Source organism: Daktulosphaira vitifoliae, unplaced genomic scaffold (assembly GCF_025091365.1).
Source record: "Daktulosphaira vitifoliae isolate Bord-2020 unplaced genomic scaffold, ASM2509136v1 Scaffold_2, whole genome shotgun sequence".
Lineage (NCBI taxonomy): Eukaryota > Metazoa > Arthropoda > Insecta > Hemiptera > Phylloxeridae > Daktulosphaira > Daktulosphaira vitifoliae.
In genome coordinates, this window is record NW_026099573.1 from 34,049,557 (window position 1) to 34,071,090 (window position 21,534).

The 21,534-nt window shown below is 27.7% G+C and overlaps 1 protein-coding gene across 2 annotated transcripts; it reads right to left on the reverse strand.

The window, feature by feature from the left end:
* Positions 1 to 1,388: 1,388 nt before the first annotated feature.
* On the reverse strand, positions 1,389 to 10,485 carry LOC126897739 (exocyst complex component 2). 2 transcript variants are annotated; one of them, XR_007702176.1, is made up of 18 exons: positions 10,206 to 10,485; positions 9,753 to 10,044; positions 9,484 to 9,676; positions 9,305 to 9,422; positions 9,028 to 9,242; positions 8,702 to 8,817; positions 8,408 to 8,541; positions 7,967 to 8,037; positions 7,572 to 7,718; positions 7,306 to 7,514; positions 7,112 to 7,226; positions 4,657 to 4,812; positions 4,479 to 4,583; positions 3,875 to 4,201; positions 3,624 to 3,808; positions 2,961 to 3,115; positions 2,340 to 2,399; positions 1,389 to 1,565 (listed from the first exon to the last, which is right to left on the reverse strand). XR_007702176.1 is itself a non-coding variant. In XM_050671583.1 (17 exons), exons 1-17 carry the CDS (start codon positions 10,312 to 10,314, stop codon positions 1,463 to 1,465), a joined length of 2,655 nt encoding a protein of 884 aa, XP_050527540.1. In that variant the 5' UTR covers positions 10,315 to 10,484; the 3' UTR covers positions 1,389 to 1,462. The 2 variants fall into 2 exon arrangements, 1 of the variants encoding a protein (XP_050527540.1); XM_050671583.1 differs by lacking the exon at positions 2,961 to 3,115 and having other exon boundaries at positions 10,206 to 10,484.
* Between the last annotated feature and the right edge of the window lie 11,049 nt (positions 10,486 to 21,534).

Here is a 21,534-nt window from a genome sequence, read left to right on the forward strand (position 1 = left end):
TCATTTTGTTTACATGAACAAAAAAAAAAAGAAATAACATCTATTTATTAATAAATGGGTTTATTTGAAATTTCTCATAATATCCATAAAATCTCGAGTTTAAGCTATGATATTATAGTGGTGTCTGTCAGTTCTACTAATTTATTTATAGAAATTTAGCTGATTCAATGGCAGAAAAAAATATTTATCTCTAAATACACGACTAAGTTCATTAGTCATAAGGGACATGCAGGTGTGTAAATTAGCCAACGCTTTCGACTTAAAATTTTCATTTTTTGTTTGGACTGTTTTTAATAAATAATACATTCTTATATTATTTACTAAAATGAGCTTGTTAAAGGTATTTCGCACCTAATATTATAAAATTACTGCTATGGGCAGTCGCATATGCGTTAAAATATTTCAAAATATTAACGTAGTAGTTATAAAATACTTATAACATAATACATATTTTATAGCACGAGGATATATTTTAAATACTTTTAGAAGAAATATTTGTTATATATCTTTAACATTATGTATTATTTTTGGCCATATAAAAAATAATATGCAACTCGTTCGATAAAATACGTTCATTTAATTTTTTTTAACTATCCTTCTTTTTCTTATTATAAAATAATTTGTCAAGAAAATGCTAAATTGAAAATATTATATTTTGAACTTAAAAGTCTTCACGCAACTATTAAATACAAGAATTTGATCCCAACATATTACATCCGAATTTTATTGTCGATAACTAATCTCGCCACTGATTTACTTATTCCTTCAAAGGTAGTATATTTGTGGGTTAATTAAACTTATTACATAAAATATTGTAATTTTTGGTTATACTCTTCATTAAACACCGCTTATCCTATTTAACACGATGAAAACGTTTAGGTTTTCATCAGCGACATCTCCCTTTTATGTAAATCGTGAACACTAATCTATGAAAATCAAAATTTGGATATTCATAATTAAATTTGATTCCTATAATATTTATATTTTCTAATATAAAATTATTGCCGCAATATTTAATAAAAATTACTCATTTCACTAGTGATAGTAAAAGTAGCATAAACAAGTTCCCCTTCTATTCACTTTATGGACACAAATCTTATCACTAATATTTCATAATAACATCATAATAAAATATGATAATCAGATTTCGAACATTTTTTTCGTTCTATTGAATTTCTTGAGTAGAAAATTCTTGTAAAAAATTTCTATTGAAAGTAAATTTTATATAAAAATTTTTTTTTATTATTAGAAAATATTATATATTGTAGAAAATCTTACTAGTTTATTTAGACAAGAACAAGAAAACAATTTACATAAATTAAAAAATTATCCTAACAACAAATTTTTAAAAACGTATTTGCATTATTATATGATTAAAAAACAACAAATAGATTAATAATAAATATATTCATAAAATAAGCATTAAAATATATAAAAATATAATGTAAATGCATAACTCTTGTTACATTATACTTGTTTCTTGATAGAGATGGCAAGGCATTAAAAAACACATAATTTGTAGACGCATTTGAGATTTAAACTGTTCTAGGCATTTGTTAACATAACTAAAAATAAATTGTATAATCACATACAAAATAATGTTTTCTTCGCCTTGAATCCAACTACTTGGAGTCGGCCACCCTTATCCTAAACTTCCACTTGACACGATCAGCGACATCATCTACGCTCACATCAGCTGTCCTCATATCACATTCAATTACATCCCTTCATCTCTTTTTTGGTCTTCCTCTACCTCTTCTTCCTTCAACATTCATTTCTATAACTGTTCTTACAGCTTCCGATTCCTCTCTCCTCATAACATGACCAAACCATTTAAGTCTATTTTCTCTCATCTTATCCACGACTGACGCTACACCTATACTCCCTCTTATATGTTTGAACCTTATCTTATCTTCTCTAGTTACTTCACTCATCTATCTAAGCATTCTCATCTTTACTACACTCATTCTCTGTTCTACTTTCTTGTTAACCGCCCAATTTTCTGAACCATACATCATAGCTAGTCTCACAAAAGTCTTATAGCTACTTTTCTGCCTCATTGGAATTCTTTCATTGCATAAAACACCAGATGCTTCTCTCCACTATAACGACTCGCATTTAATCCTTTGTCTTACATCCTCGTCAATACCACCGCTCTTTTGCACAGCTTGTCCTAAATACTTAAAACTTTCCACCTCTCATATCACGTCCTCACCTATTATCACTGAACTCATACCTTATGTTCTCCTTTGTCAAACTCGTACTCTATATACTCTGTCTTACTCCTACTTATTTTTAAAAGAAAAGAATGTTAATTTTAAAAAGAATAAGAAAATTACCTTTCATCTTCTAACAACTTTAATGGTGGTATTGCATCCATTGCGTCACTAAAAAAATCCCTGTAAATATATACATACAAATAAGTAAAGTTAATTTTAAAGTATACATACAGGTGATCGAATTATCATAAACCGCTCACTCAAATACTTACAAAATAAATACAATATTAGAAGAAAAAAAATTTTTATTTCTTTATATACATATAATCCTTGATTGATCAACAATTATTTTTAAGGAAATAATCTAATTAAGAAAATAACTAGTTGATAACAATTTTGGGACCAATTTTTTGAATGTTATTCCTATTTTATACACCTATTAATAGTTAGGTAGGTGGGACGAAGTGTACAAGTGGGAAATGACTAATGATAAAAATAGCAGTACCTACTCATCTCCTCCAGTAATTACTTTAAAATGTTAATAACTTCTGAAATATTGATTCAAAAGTTATTACCAACTAGTCATTTTCTTAATTAGATTATTTTTATTATATAAGCTAGTTTAATATGTTTGTTGTAATTTAAAAAAATAAAGTCACCCCTATATGTTATAAGGGATGATCCTAAAAAGTAATTAAAAGCTATAAAATATTTGTTTAATACAGTAAAAACTCGATTTACCGTCAAATTCTATTATCCGTCATCGGTCACCGTCTGATCTGACTGTACCAAACCTAAAGAATGGGTGGAATAAACTATGGCCTGATATAACACCGTTCGAATCTGAAGAATCTGATACTGTTCGTGTAGAAGAAATTGTACAACTCTGTAATGAACTGAATAGTGAAATATTATCAACGAAAGAAGTAACGGATTGGTTAGAAAGTGATAAACAGGATGGAGGATTTGAAGTTTTAAATGATGATCAAATTATTAATGTCACTACCGTTGACAAAGAAGTTGAAGATTCAGTGCTTGACTTAAAACCATCAACTAGCCACGCAGAAGTAGAAGCAATGTTATCAAAATGCATTGATTGGTTTGAGGTACAAGAGGAGGGAAATGCAACGCAGGTCTTACCTCTTCATAAAATACGAAACATGGCCGCTCAAAAAGCTCGTGACTCAAAAAAACAGAAGAAGATGACGGATTATTTTGTTTAATATTTTTTAGAATGGTGTTTTTTATGTTATTGCATATTATATATTATTAGTATTTATTATTTATGTATTTCTGTTAATCGAGTTTCTACTGTACTGTATTTATATTGTGAGTAATTGAGTGGTTTATGATAAACCGATCACTCTGTATATATATATATATATATATATTTCAATTATTTACTTTGAGTTAGGTGTGAAATAGTTTGATAGTGTAAATGTTAAAGCCATTAAGTCCAACCTAGCCTGCATTGCTCCATTATCATTAAAATGAGTAATACAATTCATAAGCCTGGACATTTCTTCTGACACAGTTACCACAATGGCTGATAATACAGCATACATTAAATCTGGTATGATTGTCTGAACCTTAAGTATTATAATTTATTAGAAAAATATATAGAACATTTTTTTTCCACTTAAGAAATTAATTACTTCAGTATGTAATGCTATTAAGTTTGTAATTATTTCTTTAGCATAGGGACGCACACTTGTTGGCTTTAATAATGATGGAGAGTCCCATTCAAAACTACCAACATACATTGATGGTTCAATAGTACCAACTAGAGGGTCACTTTTTGTTTCAATATAAGTATCCAAAAGTTTATTTTCAGTATTCTCTAAAAGTTCTACTGCTCGAGAAACTACACTTTCAATTGTTGGAAAACCATTGGCTTCAAATTCAGTTTTTAATTTAGGTAACAATGTATTTCTAGTGTATTGACTGTTACTAATTGTTACTAATAGCTTTTGCTCCCATGCCTAAAAAGTTATATCATTAATACTGGCGTATGAATATTATACAATTATTAGTGAGAGTTTAGGCACATAAATTATAAAAAAAAATATATAGGGCCATATTGTTGTCTAGGCAGACAAAGCAGTTGCTTCAGGCCTATAAAAAAATTCCTAAATATTCTACTCAAAATGTCCCTGATTTAGCAACTGCCTAGAGGCCTAGAGACTCCAATCAGGCTTTAATAACACAATATTATTGATAAATTCAATAGTGCATTTGTAAGTAAGCACTTTTTTATACCATTTCATTTTGAATTCGAAAACCTGATATTGAGGATCCACCTAGAGACATAACCGTTGTGGAAGAACAGTTGTTTTCACCATTTATACCAACTTGCTCTAACACCTAAAATATGTCATAAATATAAGATATTAAAAAATGTAAACATAAATAGTTCTAATTTTAATTAAAAACAAACTTGTGAAAAATTCCAGAAACACTTATGAACCAACAGTTGTAGTTCATTTTTTGCAGTTTCATTATCTCCAAGAACAGTTTCTTTACGTTCATCACAGACTACATATTCTTTAGCAGATTTCATGGTTTCTATCAAAATATTATAAAATTCACTAGGCTGTAAAATCAATTTAAAGAAAATTAATAATTTCAATGAAAATAAAATTCAACATATTCTTATATGATAATAAGAGAACGGATTTTCTAGTTTTTGCATATTTTTTTTTAATTTATAAAAAATATTTTACTTTTTTTAAGTCAATATTGGTCATGTTATAATTTTTAAACATGTGAACAGATTTTTTAATGATATATTCACTAAGCTAAACCTGTATTTTGCTATCTGTTTTTATCTATAGTGAGCTGTATTGTGTTCTGAGTTGATTTATAACAAAAATTCGTATTGTAGTAGTTCATTGGAATTTTTCACTACGTCGTCAGTAACTTTTCAGTCAATTGCCATATATTGTTTTTCTATATTGTCAAAAGATAGACAATCTATATCATACAGTCTTAAAAATACATGAATAAATATAGGGAGGATGTTTTCAAAATAGATAATAGTATATTATTTAGTAATATCCAATACTGGATCTAACTACACTAAGAACATTATGTGTACAAACTATGTATAATTAATTTATTAGAACAAGATGATGGGATTATTGTATAAGAAGCAAAAAAATGTCTTAGTAATACTAGTTTAGAAAATCATCTAGCATACATCAAATTAATTTTTTCTATATTACTGGTTTCTTTAGAAAAATTACAAACTAAAGAGTTTCTATTAAATATGTCATTAATCTTTATTTTCAGAACAGGAAAACACAGAGAAAATAGTTGTGAATTCAATAATGTTTTAGAAAAAAATACTGGTTTGCTTGTAGTAAGACAAATTTCTAGCACCTTGACTAGTGAAAAAAATACAAATTTTGATGAGCTATTTCGTGAACTTTCTAGTGATGATCTTACATACTTTTTTCTAAACACATCAGTGGATGTTAAACATTTATTTTCAATTTACAAAACGTTACTATTGGACAATCAGAGAAAATTCAAATTTGAAAATATTGTTAAGTACTTAATAATTCAGTGTACCGCTCAAAGTAAACATTTAATATTATTTTTTTTAATTTTACAATGACTATGGTAAATATTTTTTTTATCATAACCCACTCAATTACTTACAGAATAATAATAATTTAAAAATTTTTTTTTATTATTATCTTTAGTTACACATTATTCTTGAATTATTAACTATGTAATACTTTTTAAGTTCATCCCTTATGCCTGGTAAGGGTGTCAACTTTGTTTTTTTAAATGGTAACACATATTTTTAATTTAATAAAATGTTTGAGTTTTTAATTCAATAATAAATGGCATTTGAATTTTTAATAAAACTTAATTTGTTTATTAGATATAAACATTTAAAGTTTCAAATTTTTGAGTTAATATATAGGTATAATACACAAGGGATTACAAATACAGGTAGCTAATTGATTTTTTATGACATCGATATTAGCAGGTACACAGCATTGTTATTATCAATGATAGTAAGGTACATTGTTGTGAGTTTATAAATACACTAACTGACAATACAAAAAGTATATCTATTGATAGTCATAATTGATAATAAACAATCCGTGACTGTGATAGCAATATCATAAAAAACCAATTAGCTACCTGTATTTGTAATCCCTTGTGTATTATACCTATATATTAACTCAAAAATTTGAAACTTTAAATGTTTATATCTAATAAACAAATTAAGTTTTATTAAAAATTCAAATGCCATTTATTATTGAATTAAAAACTCAAACATTTTATTAAATTAAAAATACGTGTTACCATTTAAAAAAAACAAAGTTGACATCCTTACCAGGCATAAGGGATGAACTTAAAAAGTATTACATAGTTAATAATTCAAGAATAATGTGTAACTAAAGATAGTAATATAAAAAATTTTTAAATTATTATTATTCTGTAAGTAATTGAGTGGGTTATGATAAAAAAATCACCCTGTATATATATATATACTTATATTTTTTTTGTGATTCAAGAGTACAATAAATATGTTTTATATTATATTTTTAACAATGGGTACAAAACCTATTTAATTAATTGTTTTATGTTTAAAAGATTTTTAGATTAATTAATAAATTTAATTTTTTATTATTTGAATTTATTTGAGAACCAGATATTGTACACATATAGATTGTTTTAAATTTTAACAACACTATGTAATATTTAAATATCAATATAAACAAAAAAAAACTGTTTTTACTAATTTGTTTTTTTTTTTTTGCATATTTTTAATGCATATAACTTTATTTTTGGAGGCATATAAAGTGCATATTTATACAATTTTTAGTGCTAGAAAATCCTATCCCTGATAATAACGTAACAAATAACATTACTAATTGTGAAATTGTTCCTTGTTTTGAATAAAAATCTAGTTTCCACGTTTCAGAAGTTTTTAATTTGATAATTTTTTCAGAAGCTTGCTTAAAAAGTATATTTAAGCAATGTACTCTAAATAAAAAAATTGAACAGAGAATTAATAAAAAAGAAAGTATATTAAATAATGAAGTGTAGCTTTTAATTAACATACCTCAAATCAAAAATAATGCTTGATATTTTGTTCAAAGCTTCATTAGGGAGGTCTAAAGCCATTAAAACTGTAAATACTGATCTAATTTGTTTCAAACAATGTGGCAACCATATAATAGGTACAGGAGAAAATAAATTAGTAGTACTAGTTGGTAGCATAATTGTTCTATATATATCGGAAACTGTTATAATTACATCTAAAACCATTTCCTGGAAAACATGGCTAATATTTAAAATAGTGAAATTATAAAATTGAGAATTGAAAACCTTAAAATCTTTTTCATGGTTGCAATCTGGTTTTACTGCTAAATCTCCAACAAAATAACTTTGACCCAATTTCCATAAATCAGGAAAGTAGTCCGAAATTATAGATGCAATTTCATCAATGCACTGTATTTTTTTTGGTTCGCTATGCTATAAAATATTTAATATGATAAGGGTAATACAATAATTTTTTTTTTTTTTTTATAACCTATAATCCAAAATATTAATCTAATAAAAAAGAATTTGTTTCATAAAATAAAAAAATAAATTTACTCTGCTTACAAATTTTACATAAAAGTTTGAAATATTTCGTCTTATGTACTAGTTAATAGATTAAAATTGAAAGTTTATCCAATATTCATAAACATAAAATTTAGTAATACTTTTATTTAACATACATGGTGTTCAATTTGTTGAGATAAGCTGATATTTCTTTTATGCTTGTTTTGAGGATGTCTATTTCCCTTATCTAAAATAATTACAAAGTAGAAATTTAACTGAATTCATTAAATGTAGGTATCATTAATTCATATTTGTTAGATGCACATGTCAACTATATATCATTATTTTAATAGCAACAACACATATCTGTAATTTTTTTATTTTTATGTTATAGTATTAAAATAATAAAAATATCCTTGGGCATATTATTCTTTATATGATATTTATTGAACACATACTGGTAAACTCATAAAGTAAAAATACTGATAATGCCCAATACAATTTTTTATGATACATCTGTTTCTTTTTTAATTCTCTTGGAAAATTGTACTATTTGAAGATTTTTATCGTTACTATTAAAATATAGATATCTTAGGATGATAATAGTTTCTACTAACTAGGAGTATCATTATTCTGTTCATCAGATATAAATTGTTGATAACATGCTTTAATTTTATCTATAATAAACTGCTTCATATAAGTAATTGCTTCCCAACCGGGATCACCATTATCATTCAAAGCGACCAAGTTTCTAAAATTATACTTAGATTACTTTAATTTATTTTTTATTAAATTAATTAATATACAGAGTGTTTAGTAAGTTAGGAAACAGGTCAATTGTTACAAACAATAAGAACAATAGAAACAGATTTCCTTTTTTACTGAACACTCTATGTTTGTTAAATAATAACCTGATTAATTTTTTTTGTTGTTTCAATGTAGTTGGCATTTCATGAAGTTTATGTTTCAAATTAATTCTTAAATTTTTAATTTTAATTTCAACTTCTTCCAATATTTTTTTAAAAACCTTAAATAATTTTAAATTGTTTATTACTTAAACTTTTTTTAAAATAAAAAATATACACCAACCATTATAAATAATCATTTAAAATATTATACCATAAATTAAATTTATAATGTTGTTGCCTAAAATTAAATAATAAGTAATTTCTATAAAAAACTAATGATTTCAATAATAATTACAAATCAATTGATAAGTCAAAAATGATGTACTAACAGATACTTCAGTTTTTCCAAATAAATTTAATGCTCTGGTATAATCATTTATTATAACATCAACATCTTCATTTTTAATATTTCTATCAATATTAATAGGCAATTGGAATAAAAACTTATATCTAGTCATTACTGCTAAAGCATTTCTTGTTGCTTCAGCTTTTTCTCTTCGAGTTAAGACACCATGAAATAAATTAGTGGCTTCTTTTAATGATTCTAAAATAAAAATATATTCATATAAATGTTATAATTTTATATTTTAAAGTATAAAATATTACGATTTATGGCTTCTTCTACTTTTAATAATGTAGTATTATTTTTATCAAAATCAGCTTCATAATTCTGCTTCAAGGAAAACAAAGTATCTAACTGTTCCATCACAGATCCAACATTATCCTAAAAAACATACATTATTTTACATTTTAATATTTTAATAAAAACAGTACAATTCACTTACTTTTAAAAATGTCAATTGTCCCTCATTCTGCGAGTCTACTTTTCGCTTTAAATAAGATAACCCTACTCTTAAATCATCAAACGATGTTCCATGATGATTTTCCAGTAGAAACCAAGCAGGTTCAAAATTTTCTGATAAAAGATCTCCTGATCCATCAGGAAATAGTTCTGTGAGTTCATTTTCAGGAAATTTTCTATAAAAACAATATTGATTAAAATAATACATAAAATAAGTGACTAATAAATACATCAATCAATAAATCTACACACTCATCTCCTTCAACTGATAAGCCTAGTGGATCATCGAGTTGAAAAATAGTCGTTGAACTATTTTGTCTACCCCAGTTAAGAGGTGCTTCTTCTACCCAAACTGCACTTTCTTTTAGAGGTCCAATTGTTTCATGGTAACCCCGAAACTGTACTGTACTAGTACCTACTCCACCCGACTTTGTGGAAACAATTATATCACCACGTCCTTTTCCTGGACCTGAACGTGCAATTATTTTATTAGGAGATTTCCATTCGGCTGATAGTAGACACTCGCAGTCACATATTTTTAATCCTATAAAAATATTTTGGGGAGAATAAAATTGACTACTTTTTCAATACAGAACAAATATCAGATACTACTCATTACTACGAGTTACAGGCTTAAGAAACCCTATTGTAACACTATTTTCTGGTACTGAGTAACAAATATAGTTCATTTATTTTGTAACATACCTATTAAATCATTTGGACCACTTCCCAAAAATTCTCCTCTAATTGTAACTCTAGTTCCAGGAGGACCTTCTTTAGGAGAAATACCAGTTACTACTGGATGTTTAGCCATTTATAAAAATTCACCCAAACTAATAATGTACTCATGTATTACTTTAAAATTTTACTTGATGTATATCATAGACAATATTATATTCATTAATAACAATTTACCTGATTAAATAAAAAATAAAAACAAATAATAAACACTGACTTTTAGATCCTTTATCAAACTCACTATCATATTAGCCAAATATTATTATCACAGAACGTTATTCTTTTTAACTCTACATTCTTTTTTTTTTTTTGATAATAACAATGTTATGTATTACATAGAATCCATTGAACTTACATTCCAATAAAAATTTGTTAGAACAAATGTCAATTGGAACAAGAAATTTGTTAAACGAAAGTTACCCATAGACAAGTTACCCACTCTGTTATATATTTATTACGATACAACTAATTGTAATACAATGTATTAAACTTAAAATAAATTTTAATAATGAAAATATGCACATTAATTATATATTTCTGTACTTCAGAGGTAAACTATCACAGGTTTCATTTAAAAATAATGAACTTGCGACGATTGTTATTAATACGTTTTGGGGAGGGATATAAGTTTCAAGAATGAAATTATACAAAATATTTTAGATGAAAGCAGGGCCCTAAAATAACGTATCTCCTGAACTAGTATAGTGCGACCAAGTGCCATACATAAATTCTAGTTTTAGCTATTTAATTAAAAATTTTTCTTTGGCTGGATCATTTTTTTAATTCAACAAAAATTACTATTCAGTCAACAAATATTTGAAGGCTGTATATTAACAATACATTTGTTCATTTTAATAAGGAATTTTTTTTAGTGTAATTAATAATTAATTTAAAAACATTCGTAATTTTGTGAGAGAAAAACTTAACCTCAACTGAGTCTAAGCCTTTCTTAAGCAACATTAAAGTTCTAATGACGACATATCAACCCTATTACTAATAAGTGTAACTCCTGATTCTACACTACAAGTGAATTTTTTTTCGCCATTTATTTTAGAATTTTGGAACAACATATAAGGTGAAATATCAGAAATATGTTAGTAATTACCACTTGCGAATTTATAATTGTGTAAAGCAGTATTTTCAACAGTTTTATTGAAACAGCCGTATTAAAATTTAAGTATTATAATATTTATATAATTAACCCAAGATCACCCATAAGACATGGTAAGATATATTATATCCGACCATAATATATGGTAGGGATATAATATAACCACACCAAATCATATTATGAATTTTATAATTTTTTGGAAGTCTGTCTCTTAGGCCATCCTTTTAGCTTCAATGCGAAGCTGAGAAGGTATTGGTTTTACTAAGATGTGTTTTTTTTTGTGTGTGTAGACACAAAATTTACCACTTTATTACATCTGACTCTTTACCTGCCTACAGAGGGGGAATCAAAATGACAAATTTTTCACAAAAAATTTACTTTTTCAACTTAACTTTTGAAAGTGTTCAGGAAAGTCTGACACTTTTATTTGTATCTTAAAATAGAGCTAATGTAATGTACTTTATTATGGAAAAAAAAAATCGGATTTTATTTTGTCTTAAATTTTACACTGTTTATAATTTATATTTATTTTAAAAATTATTTATAACTTATTTGTTATTAGTATTTAGGTATAAGTTATTTTTTCTTAATAGCTTAAAAGTTGAAAAAGTAAATCAGCTAATGTTCAAATCATTATTTTATTTATTTATCACAATATGAAAAATTCATCCCGATAGTGAAAATGAATGTATTTTTGTTTTTTTTTTTAATTATAGGTACTATCCATTTTTTATAATACTGTAATAATTAGTATAGTTTATACGAAAACAATTTGTTTTTAACCAACCAATGGTAAAATTTTGAACTTGTAAGATTCATAGTATGGGATACTGTCTAAGGAGGAGTGGAGATAGCCCCCCAAAAGCTTTTCTTGGGAAACAAATTATAGAAAATGATACAAGGGCATACAACAGATAAATAACATCAATGTTATCATTTATCAACTGATATAAAACATACTGAACAAACTAAGCCGATAGTATAGTTACAACCACGAGCTTGTAATTATCGCTTTGAAAATGAACTCTACAACGAGTCCAAAACATCAGCTCATTACTGAAAAAGTGGAGATACATCCGTAAACATTTCGAGTAGTAGATATATATATATTTATATTAGTATCTAGTTACTTAAAAAATGTTATTGGAGATTAGTTAAAGGTAAAACTTATAATTTTTTTTATTTACCTGATATATTAACGTATCTAATACATATTTGGTAAAACAACTGTCTCTCGATGATGGGTAAGTTACCTGGGATTAAAATCCCAATATGAACCATAATTAAATTCATTGTTAATGTACGTTGTTCAATAATTATGCACAAAACTGTACTGATGTGAATTTTCAATAAAATCAATGAATTAGGGTTACAAATTTTACATAAGTAGGTATACAATAAGACTGTTTATAATAATCACCGTCACCAATATCATAAAGTGTTTACAAAAATTGCTGTTTAATAGTCATTTATTATGAAATAATATCTCGACTATGAGTAAACCGAAAAAATAATTCAACAACTTTACAAAACACATCTAGTGTCAAAAATGTAACTTTTGTGCATTACTGTACCAGATATGTTGCATTAGCACTGAAAACAATAATTATTATTACACAATTTTAGCTTCGATGCGAAGTTGAGAAGGTATTAATTTTACCATGATATGTTTGTTTATTTATTTATTTTTTTTTTGTGTCTGTCACTACTTTTTTTCAGCTCTCACTGGACCGATTTCTTTCAACAATACGTCAAAAGATCACAAATCGTATCTAGTTGAAGACATTACCCTTAAAAATTGAAAAATTTTTCCTCGTTCCCCGCAAATGGGGGAATTATCCAAAAAAATTACNCCCTCGTTCCCCGAAAATGGGGGAAATATCCAAAAAAATTACAAATTTAAAAATCGGTAAATTTTGTCATTTTTTTCTTAAAACTTCCATAACTTTTTCAAAAATAAACATATCAACATAATTTTTTTTTAACTAAAACCTTAGATATTTCCCTTTCATTTGATATCATGTTTTTGAAAATCTAACACTTAACCTGCTCATTGGGGGGGANTTTTTTTTGAAAATCTACACTTAACCTGCTCATTGGGGGGGATTTAAAATAGCAACTTTTTTACAAAAACTAACTTTTTCAACTTAATTTTTGAAAATATTCGGAAATACTGCGTCCTTTAAACATATATCAAATTAAAGCTTATTTTATGTACTATAAAATGAAAAAAAAAAATTTGTCCCGACGACCTATCTTCTATGCGCAAATGGCTACCGTATTCAAAAATATGCTATTTTTTTATTAAAATTCTAGGTTTTGTATTTTATTTTATTTTAAAATATCTTATTAGGGGAATACACTGACTTTCATGAATATTATATAACTTAATTGACATAGAATAAAGTTCATAAGACAAGATATTAAACTTATTAATTTTTTTTACTTTTTTAAAATCAAAAAAGTAATTTTTAAATTTGAGTTGGCTTAAATAGCCATTTTTTTCATGCGATGAGACCAACGAACAGTTACCGAATCAGTAACGCTTGTGTTTTTCACGCTTAGGGTACCAGGTTCAAATCCGTCTGTGGCATTGAATATTTTGCATTTTTTTTGAGATAGAATAAAATTTTTAAATCATTTGATAGTTATCTCATTTAGATTCAATAACTTCAATAAATATAAAGGATCCTATCATTATAGTCTCCCCTCGTGAGAAGAAATTTGTATTCATGTTATTATTATTTTACTATGTGGTTCTTTTTGTGGCTACGATTTATTTTGCCAACCCTCACTAGACCTACTTTTTTCAACGATACATTAAATGATTACAATTCGTATTTAGTTTAAGTTATCACTCTATATACAAACAATTAAAATCATTAATTTGTAATATTCTTAAAGTATTTATTTTCGAATTAGATTTGATATGATAAAAGTATTCAACTACAATAGTAAATAATTTTACTTTGTAATTTATTAATTTTTTAAATCTATTTGTGTGTGCTACTACCAGTCTATAATATTCCAATTTTTTTTGTAACATGTTGCTATATAAATCATAAATTTAAAAAAAAAATGATTTTTAGTTTCACCTGAATTTAACGATGGATTTTTACAATTATAATCAAATATTATAATACGCTCAATTGAGTAAATCTTTTTAACAACTGTTTTTTAATTGATTTTTTTAATTAAAGTAAATCATTAAAATTAATTCAGTTCTATATATTTCAATTGCAGAATCTTTTTAAACACCAAAAGTTAATTAGAAATGATTACTATGATTTCTATTTAAGTGATCTATTACAATATAAAAATGCAAAAAAAAAAATTGAACTTTTCTGATAAATGTACTGTAAATAGTAATTATAAAATTTCCTAATTGTGTATTAATCTTAACAATTTCATTTTTTTCTATTTAATAATGTCAATTTCAAACTTGCAAGTTGAGCTAAAAGTTATGGTAGTAACTTCATTTTTTTTTATTAAAACTTTCACTTTAAAAGAAAAAAATAAGTAGATTCAAAATGATTACTTTTAACATATTAAAAATCAAAATCAATAATAATTTTAAAACAATTAATTTAAAAAATTATATAATATATAATTAAAAGAATTACTAATCTGGGTATAATTAAGGAAATAGAAGTTGATGTTGCTTTTGTCCATAAATTTATTAGAATTTTTTAAACACTATCTACAGATTTGCATCGAAGCGTTTCTTATGATAGTGATTTTAATCACTGTCAGAATAAATCTGTACTGGACCTAACTATGCAATGTCTCCACTATGCCGCGACCCCACTGTGCTGTGTTTTTTTTTAATCATTTACTTTTATTATTAATATTTAACAGTTTAATTATTTAAGTGTCAAAAATATACATATCAGACTTTGAATTCGATTTAATGGGTAAAAACATTTTGATATGCGCAACGAATAAAGCAGTAACTAACTTTACCTTACTTTTCAGATCAAAAATGACTAGAATTTATAAGTCATAAAATTTAATAGAATTCAGGTTTATCTAAGATCAATATATTTTTTAAATAACAGATTTTTATAATTTGTTTATAAAATACAGTTACTGGCATCTTTATTGCATTGTCGTCTGATTTTCTCAAAATTTCTATTTGAATCAATCGTTATTTTGAAATTAACAATGATAACTCATACCGGTCGTAATATTACCAATGCAAGTGTCCTACCTGTTAGTTAAATTCTTTCCACTGCTTTTCTACCCATACCCATTTTTCTCTCCGAGATTGTACTTCTTTGTTTACAGATTTTTATTGTTTTTTACACGCGTACTATGTGTGAAACGCGCAGTGTGAACGTCTGTTAATTTAATAACGCGTTTGTTATAACAACTTTTGAGCAACGTACTATTCACTGCTTATTTGTATTCATACGGTAATTTATTTGAGCGTTTAGTCTCCTCATTAAATAAACTTCTTCATGTTTTCCTCATCTTTATCCCAACTACTTGGGATAAAGGATAAGGGATACCCTCTTCCTAAACTTCCATTTGACACGATCTCCCATATTATCTACGTTTACATCAGTCGTCTTCATATCGCATTCAATAACATACCTCCATTTCTTTTTTGGTCTCCCTCTACCTTTTCCTTCAACATTCATTTCTATAACTGTTCTTACAGTTTCCGATTCTTCTCTCTTCATACCATGACTAAACCATCTAAGTCTAACTCACTTTTTCTTACTTTCTAGGATATAAAAAATAAAGGGCCCAGGGTCAATTGCCTGGCTTTTGGTATATGGCTCAATTTTCGAAATTCATGTGTCATTCGATAGCTCATTATTAAGTGCAGGTTTTTTGAGTAGTTATCTTTTATTTACGGAACATAATAAATATAACAATGTGATACGATTACATTTGCATGTGCCCATATCTCTGTCTCCCATTACATCATTGTACCGTTTAATAGATATATATATATAATTAACACAGTGACATACAACAATACTAACAGGAGGGCGGACTGCACACATAAACACTTTTGCAATTCACGGCCAATGTGCCATAATAAGATATCCCTATCGACAGTTGACCTTTTACCATCATCGCGACCACTACTTTTGTCTTATAATTAACTTAATTTTTCTACCACGTATATAGTGTGTGTTTGTGTGTCGCCGACAGCTCCTTGTTGGATTATATCATCTCTAGGTGTCCAGCAGGTTGTATTATCTATTTAATATTTCAATTACTTAATAAATATTTATTTATATCGTTGTTAACCAAGAGTGTTATATATATATTGTAGTGCGACCCTTGGTAGTTCCTCTAAGGGAATATAAATTAAATAGGAACTCTCAGTACCTAAGGTTGATATTGCCTAGCCAGCTATCCAGCTATCTAGTTGGTCTCTTAGAATACTGTTAACGGGCATTTAGGCTCAACCCCTAAATAGCGACGTAACAAATGTAATACAATATAAATTAAGCCGTTCAAAAATACAAAATCTTACGTACTAAACGTTCTTACTATATGTTTCTTAGTCAAAACGTCAACCCCCCTTACTTTTCTTGTTTCCCTTTATATATTCCTTTTTTCACCATTGTTAATTTGCTTACCCTACATTTTCCCTTCATATGACATAATTATGTTACTTAAGAATTTAAAAATTGCTTACTACTGTGTTATAAACTTATACTATACTAATATTGAAGTTATTTAATACCTTCTCAGCTATCTACTATAATAAGTAACATAACCTATAAAATATTTGTAATATGGTTATAACATTATAGTTTTCTTTTTAGAAACCGGAATTTTTTGTCTATAGTCGTTTACAACTTGTAATAATACTGTTTAGAGTTTCGTTTTGAGTGATTTGTCTATTATAAATTTGATAAGTTTAACTTCTCGTTCTGGGATATCATTTATTACGGGTAAGTTTTCAAGTTTTGTTTTAGCTTTCAATAAATTGCCATTTCGATATTGCTTTTCAAAAAATGTATGTTTATATTTAAGCATTTGAAAATTTTGTTAGAATTAACATTAATAAATTCAAGACCTTTATCTAATGTTTCAGATGCATGCTGTGACTTGTTGTGTGCGTATAATTTTTACAAAAATAATAGTCCTTTTTTAGCTTCGACGCGAAGCTGAGAAGGTATTGGTTTTACTATGATGTGTTTTTTTTTTTTTTTTTATTGTTACCACTTATTCTCAGCTCTCACCGAACGGATTTCTTTAAACGTTACGTCAAAAAATCACAAATTGTATCTAGTCGAAGAAATTACCTTCAAAAATTGGAAAAACTCCCCTCGTTCCCCGTAAATGGGGGAAACCTCCAAAAAAATTACAAATTTAAAAATCGCTAATTTTCGAAATTTTTTCAATTTTTTTTACTAAAAACTGCCGTAACTTTTTCAAAAATGAACATATGAATATAATTTTTTTTTATAGATGCTTGATGTTTTTACCTATCATTTGGTATATTTTTTTTGTAAATTTGACCTTTTTTCTGCCCACAGGGGGGAATTTAAAATGACAACTTTTTCACAACAAATTTACTTTTTCAACATGTCTTCACGGTAAAAATGACTACCGTATGCAAAAATATGCTATTTTTGTGAAAAAATTCTTGATATTATATTTTACATTTTTTAACATTATGTTGCTATAACTTTTTAAAAAATGCATGAATCAACTTTATTCTTTAAAGATAAATACTTTATATATACTTCTTTCATTCGACATAATTTTTTTTAAAATCGGACCATTTCCCTTTATACAGGGGGGGTGCAAACCTTTTAAAATGCGTATAGAAAGTAGAACTTTTTCAACTTAACTTTTGAAAATGTTCCGGAAGGTCTGACACTTTTATATATATCTTAAATTAAAGCTAATGTAATGTACTTTAATTTGAAAAAAAAAAATTTGACCTCTGGACGATTTTATTATTTATATTATATTTAACTTTATAATGCTATAACTTATTGAAAAGTTTATGGATCCACACAATTTTTTTATGAGAAATAATATTTTTTAATAAACCCTTTTTCATTCGACATACTTTATCTTAATCGAGATATTAATAAGGAACCAACAGATCAAGTAGCTTTTGGGATAAAACACCAATTTTTTTTAAATTAAACACTATCTAAAGATTTGCATCGAAGCGTTTATTTTTGATAGTGATTTTAATCACTGTCAGATATCATTATACTTGATCCAACTATGCCACGGCACCACTGTGCCGTGACCCCCCTGTGCTGGGTTTTTTTTTTTTTAACTATAATGTACATTTTCATCACTAGTCCAGAAGTATATATGAAATATTAATGAAAAATACATTGTATTGATTCATACATTTTTTATAGTTATAGCAATATAAGTCTAAAATATATATATATATTTGAATACAGTAGCCATTGTTAGCACAAAAATAATCTAGGTCCAATTTTTTTTTTTTTAATATTTAATAAACTTTAAGATATATATAAAAGTGTCAGTATTTCTAGAACACTATTAAAAATTAAGTTGAAAAAGTTGTCATTTTGAATCCCCCCCCGTGGGCAGGTAAAGAGTCAGATTTAAAAATATATATATATATATAATGATAGGTAAATGCCTCATGTATGTATAAAAAAAAATTTTATTGATCCAATGTTTCCATGTTTCAAAAAGTTATGGCAATTTTAAGTAAAAAAAATTGAAAAAATGTCGAAAATTAGCGATTTTTATATTTGTAATTTTTTTGGAGATATCCCCCATTTACAGGGAACGAGTGTAATTTTTTCAATTAATGATGGTAATGTCTTCGACTAGATATGGTTTGTGATCTTCTGGCGTATCGTTGAAAGATATCGGTTTGGTAAGAGCTAAGAAAAAGTGATAAGTCATAAAAAAATAATAAACACATCATAATAAAATGCGTTTACAGCTTTGCATCGTAGCTACAACAATAATGAAATATTAAATAGTCATTTATAAAATGTAATAATCCAATTAAAGTATAAAAATAACGCTAAACTCATCTAGTTATGACAATACTAGTTTTAGTTTTAGTTATTTTCGAGGTGGACATAATGCCCATGCACTCAGACTTGTTGGTCGATTGTGCGCACCTCATACCGAATTATCTTGATTCGGTTTACCCACCTAAGTGTTAATACATTACCAACCATAAAGTCACCTCTAAAGATGACCAAACAGTCCTGTTTTTCTGGCGAAATTAAGTATTTCTCTGGGTTTTAGGTTTTTAATATCTTCTTTTTCAGGAAAAGGTTTATTCAAGTAGTTTGATCTTAGTGTGGACAAGGCTTCACATTCGCACATGATGTGAAATAAGTCTTCCTCTTTTACTCCACACTTCCTGCACAATGGTGATTCCGATACCCCCATTGCGTTAAGATGTTTAAGCAGGTGACCATGTCCTGTCAGTAGACCAGTCAGGGTACTTATTTGATGTCTAGTCATGCTATTAAGATCACCCAACAGTAGACCAGGGGTTTTGATAAACTTTTTAGATTGTCTAGGTACTACCAAGTACTTCCAGATTTTCCTGTGTTGTTCTCTGCACCAATTCTTGGGTAGCGCTTTGAGCGATTGCTCAGTGAGTCCTATCACTGGTTCTGGTCCAACATAGATATTCTCTGCTCCTTTCCTGGCTAGAAAGTCAGCATTCTGATTTCCAGTGACACCGTTGTGTCCCGGTACCCACGCTAGTGTAACTTTGTTGAACCTCGATAGTGATTCTAAAGTTTCCCTGCATTCGAGGACCACCTTTGAATTCACCTGATCGTTAGAGTGCCATCAAAGGNACCTGATCGTTACAGAGTGCTTTCAAAGCCGCTTGACTATCACTTAAGATAGTTATCTTCCTATTTTTGTATACCAGCAGGTTCTGAGCCCCTACCAGTATCGCCATCACCTCTGCTTGGAAAACAGAGGGTGTTGTGCCCAATGACATTTATTCGTGACTTTAAACCCCAAATTCCAGCACCTACCTTTCCTGATTTTTTGGATCCATCTGTATACATCACAAATCCTCCTTTTTCAGTCAGGTGGTTAATATTCAATACTCTACGTGTAGTGATCTCCACTTTGTAGGGAATATTATTCTTAAAAACCGGGTTGATATAGTCCAAGGGGTATTCCAAAAAGCCCTGGTCTATCTCTTTTAGTATTTTACCATGTTCTGTTGTATCACTCTCCAAAGTCCACATACCTAAGTTGTGTAATTTTAGTGCTGTGGCTTTGGCGTGAGCTTTAACCTCTAGATGCAGAGGAGGCAATCCGATTAGTGCCTCTAATGCGACAGTTGGTAAAATGCTCCAGTGATGGCCATAGCAGCCATTCTCTGTATGGGACTATGTTCTTTCCTAGCTGTAACGAGTGCTGTTCTGGACCACCAGACTAGGGCACCGTACATTATCATAGGATTAATCACTGAAGTGTACAACCAATACATAACTCTTGGTTTAAGACCCCATGTCTTTCCCAAGGCTCTACTGCAAGTCCACAATGTGGTCATTGTTTTTTTGATTCTTGACTCAACATATGATTTCCATTTTAGCTTACTATCTAAGATAATACCTAAGTATTTTACTTCCGATTTTAAGCTAATTTCTTGTCCATTTAGAGTAAGAGTGTCAAGACTACCTAGTCCTATTCTCATTCTAGTGAACATAACAACCTCTGCTTTATTTGGATTAACAGATAGACCACACTTACTAGTGTTTAGTCTCTGTTGTGCTAAGTCTATAATAGTGTCTGAGAATTTACCCACCACTGCTATAACTAAGTCATCTGCATAGGCTTGTGTATAACAGTATTTGTTTAACTCTCTAATAACCGAGTCCAATAATAGACACCATAGCAAGGGGGATAAAACCACGCCTTATGGATTTCCCTGTTTAACACTCTTGATTAATTTGATCTCATTGAGCTGTCCCAAAATGGAGCGTTCCTTAAGCATGGATTCTATCCACTTAATAATAAGTGGTTCTATTCCATGTTGTATGACAATACTGAAATAGTATGTCTTCTGAAATAGATATACAAAAAAATCTCATAACATGGATTTTTATTTATTTTTAAGGGCGCAACCAGATATATTTTCAGATTCTTTTATTTATAAATATTGCGGTTAATGAGGGTAGGACCAAGACAACTATACTCCTCAATAATATCACCACTGGTATTTAA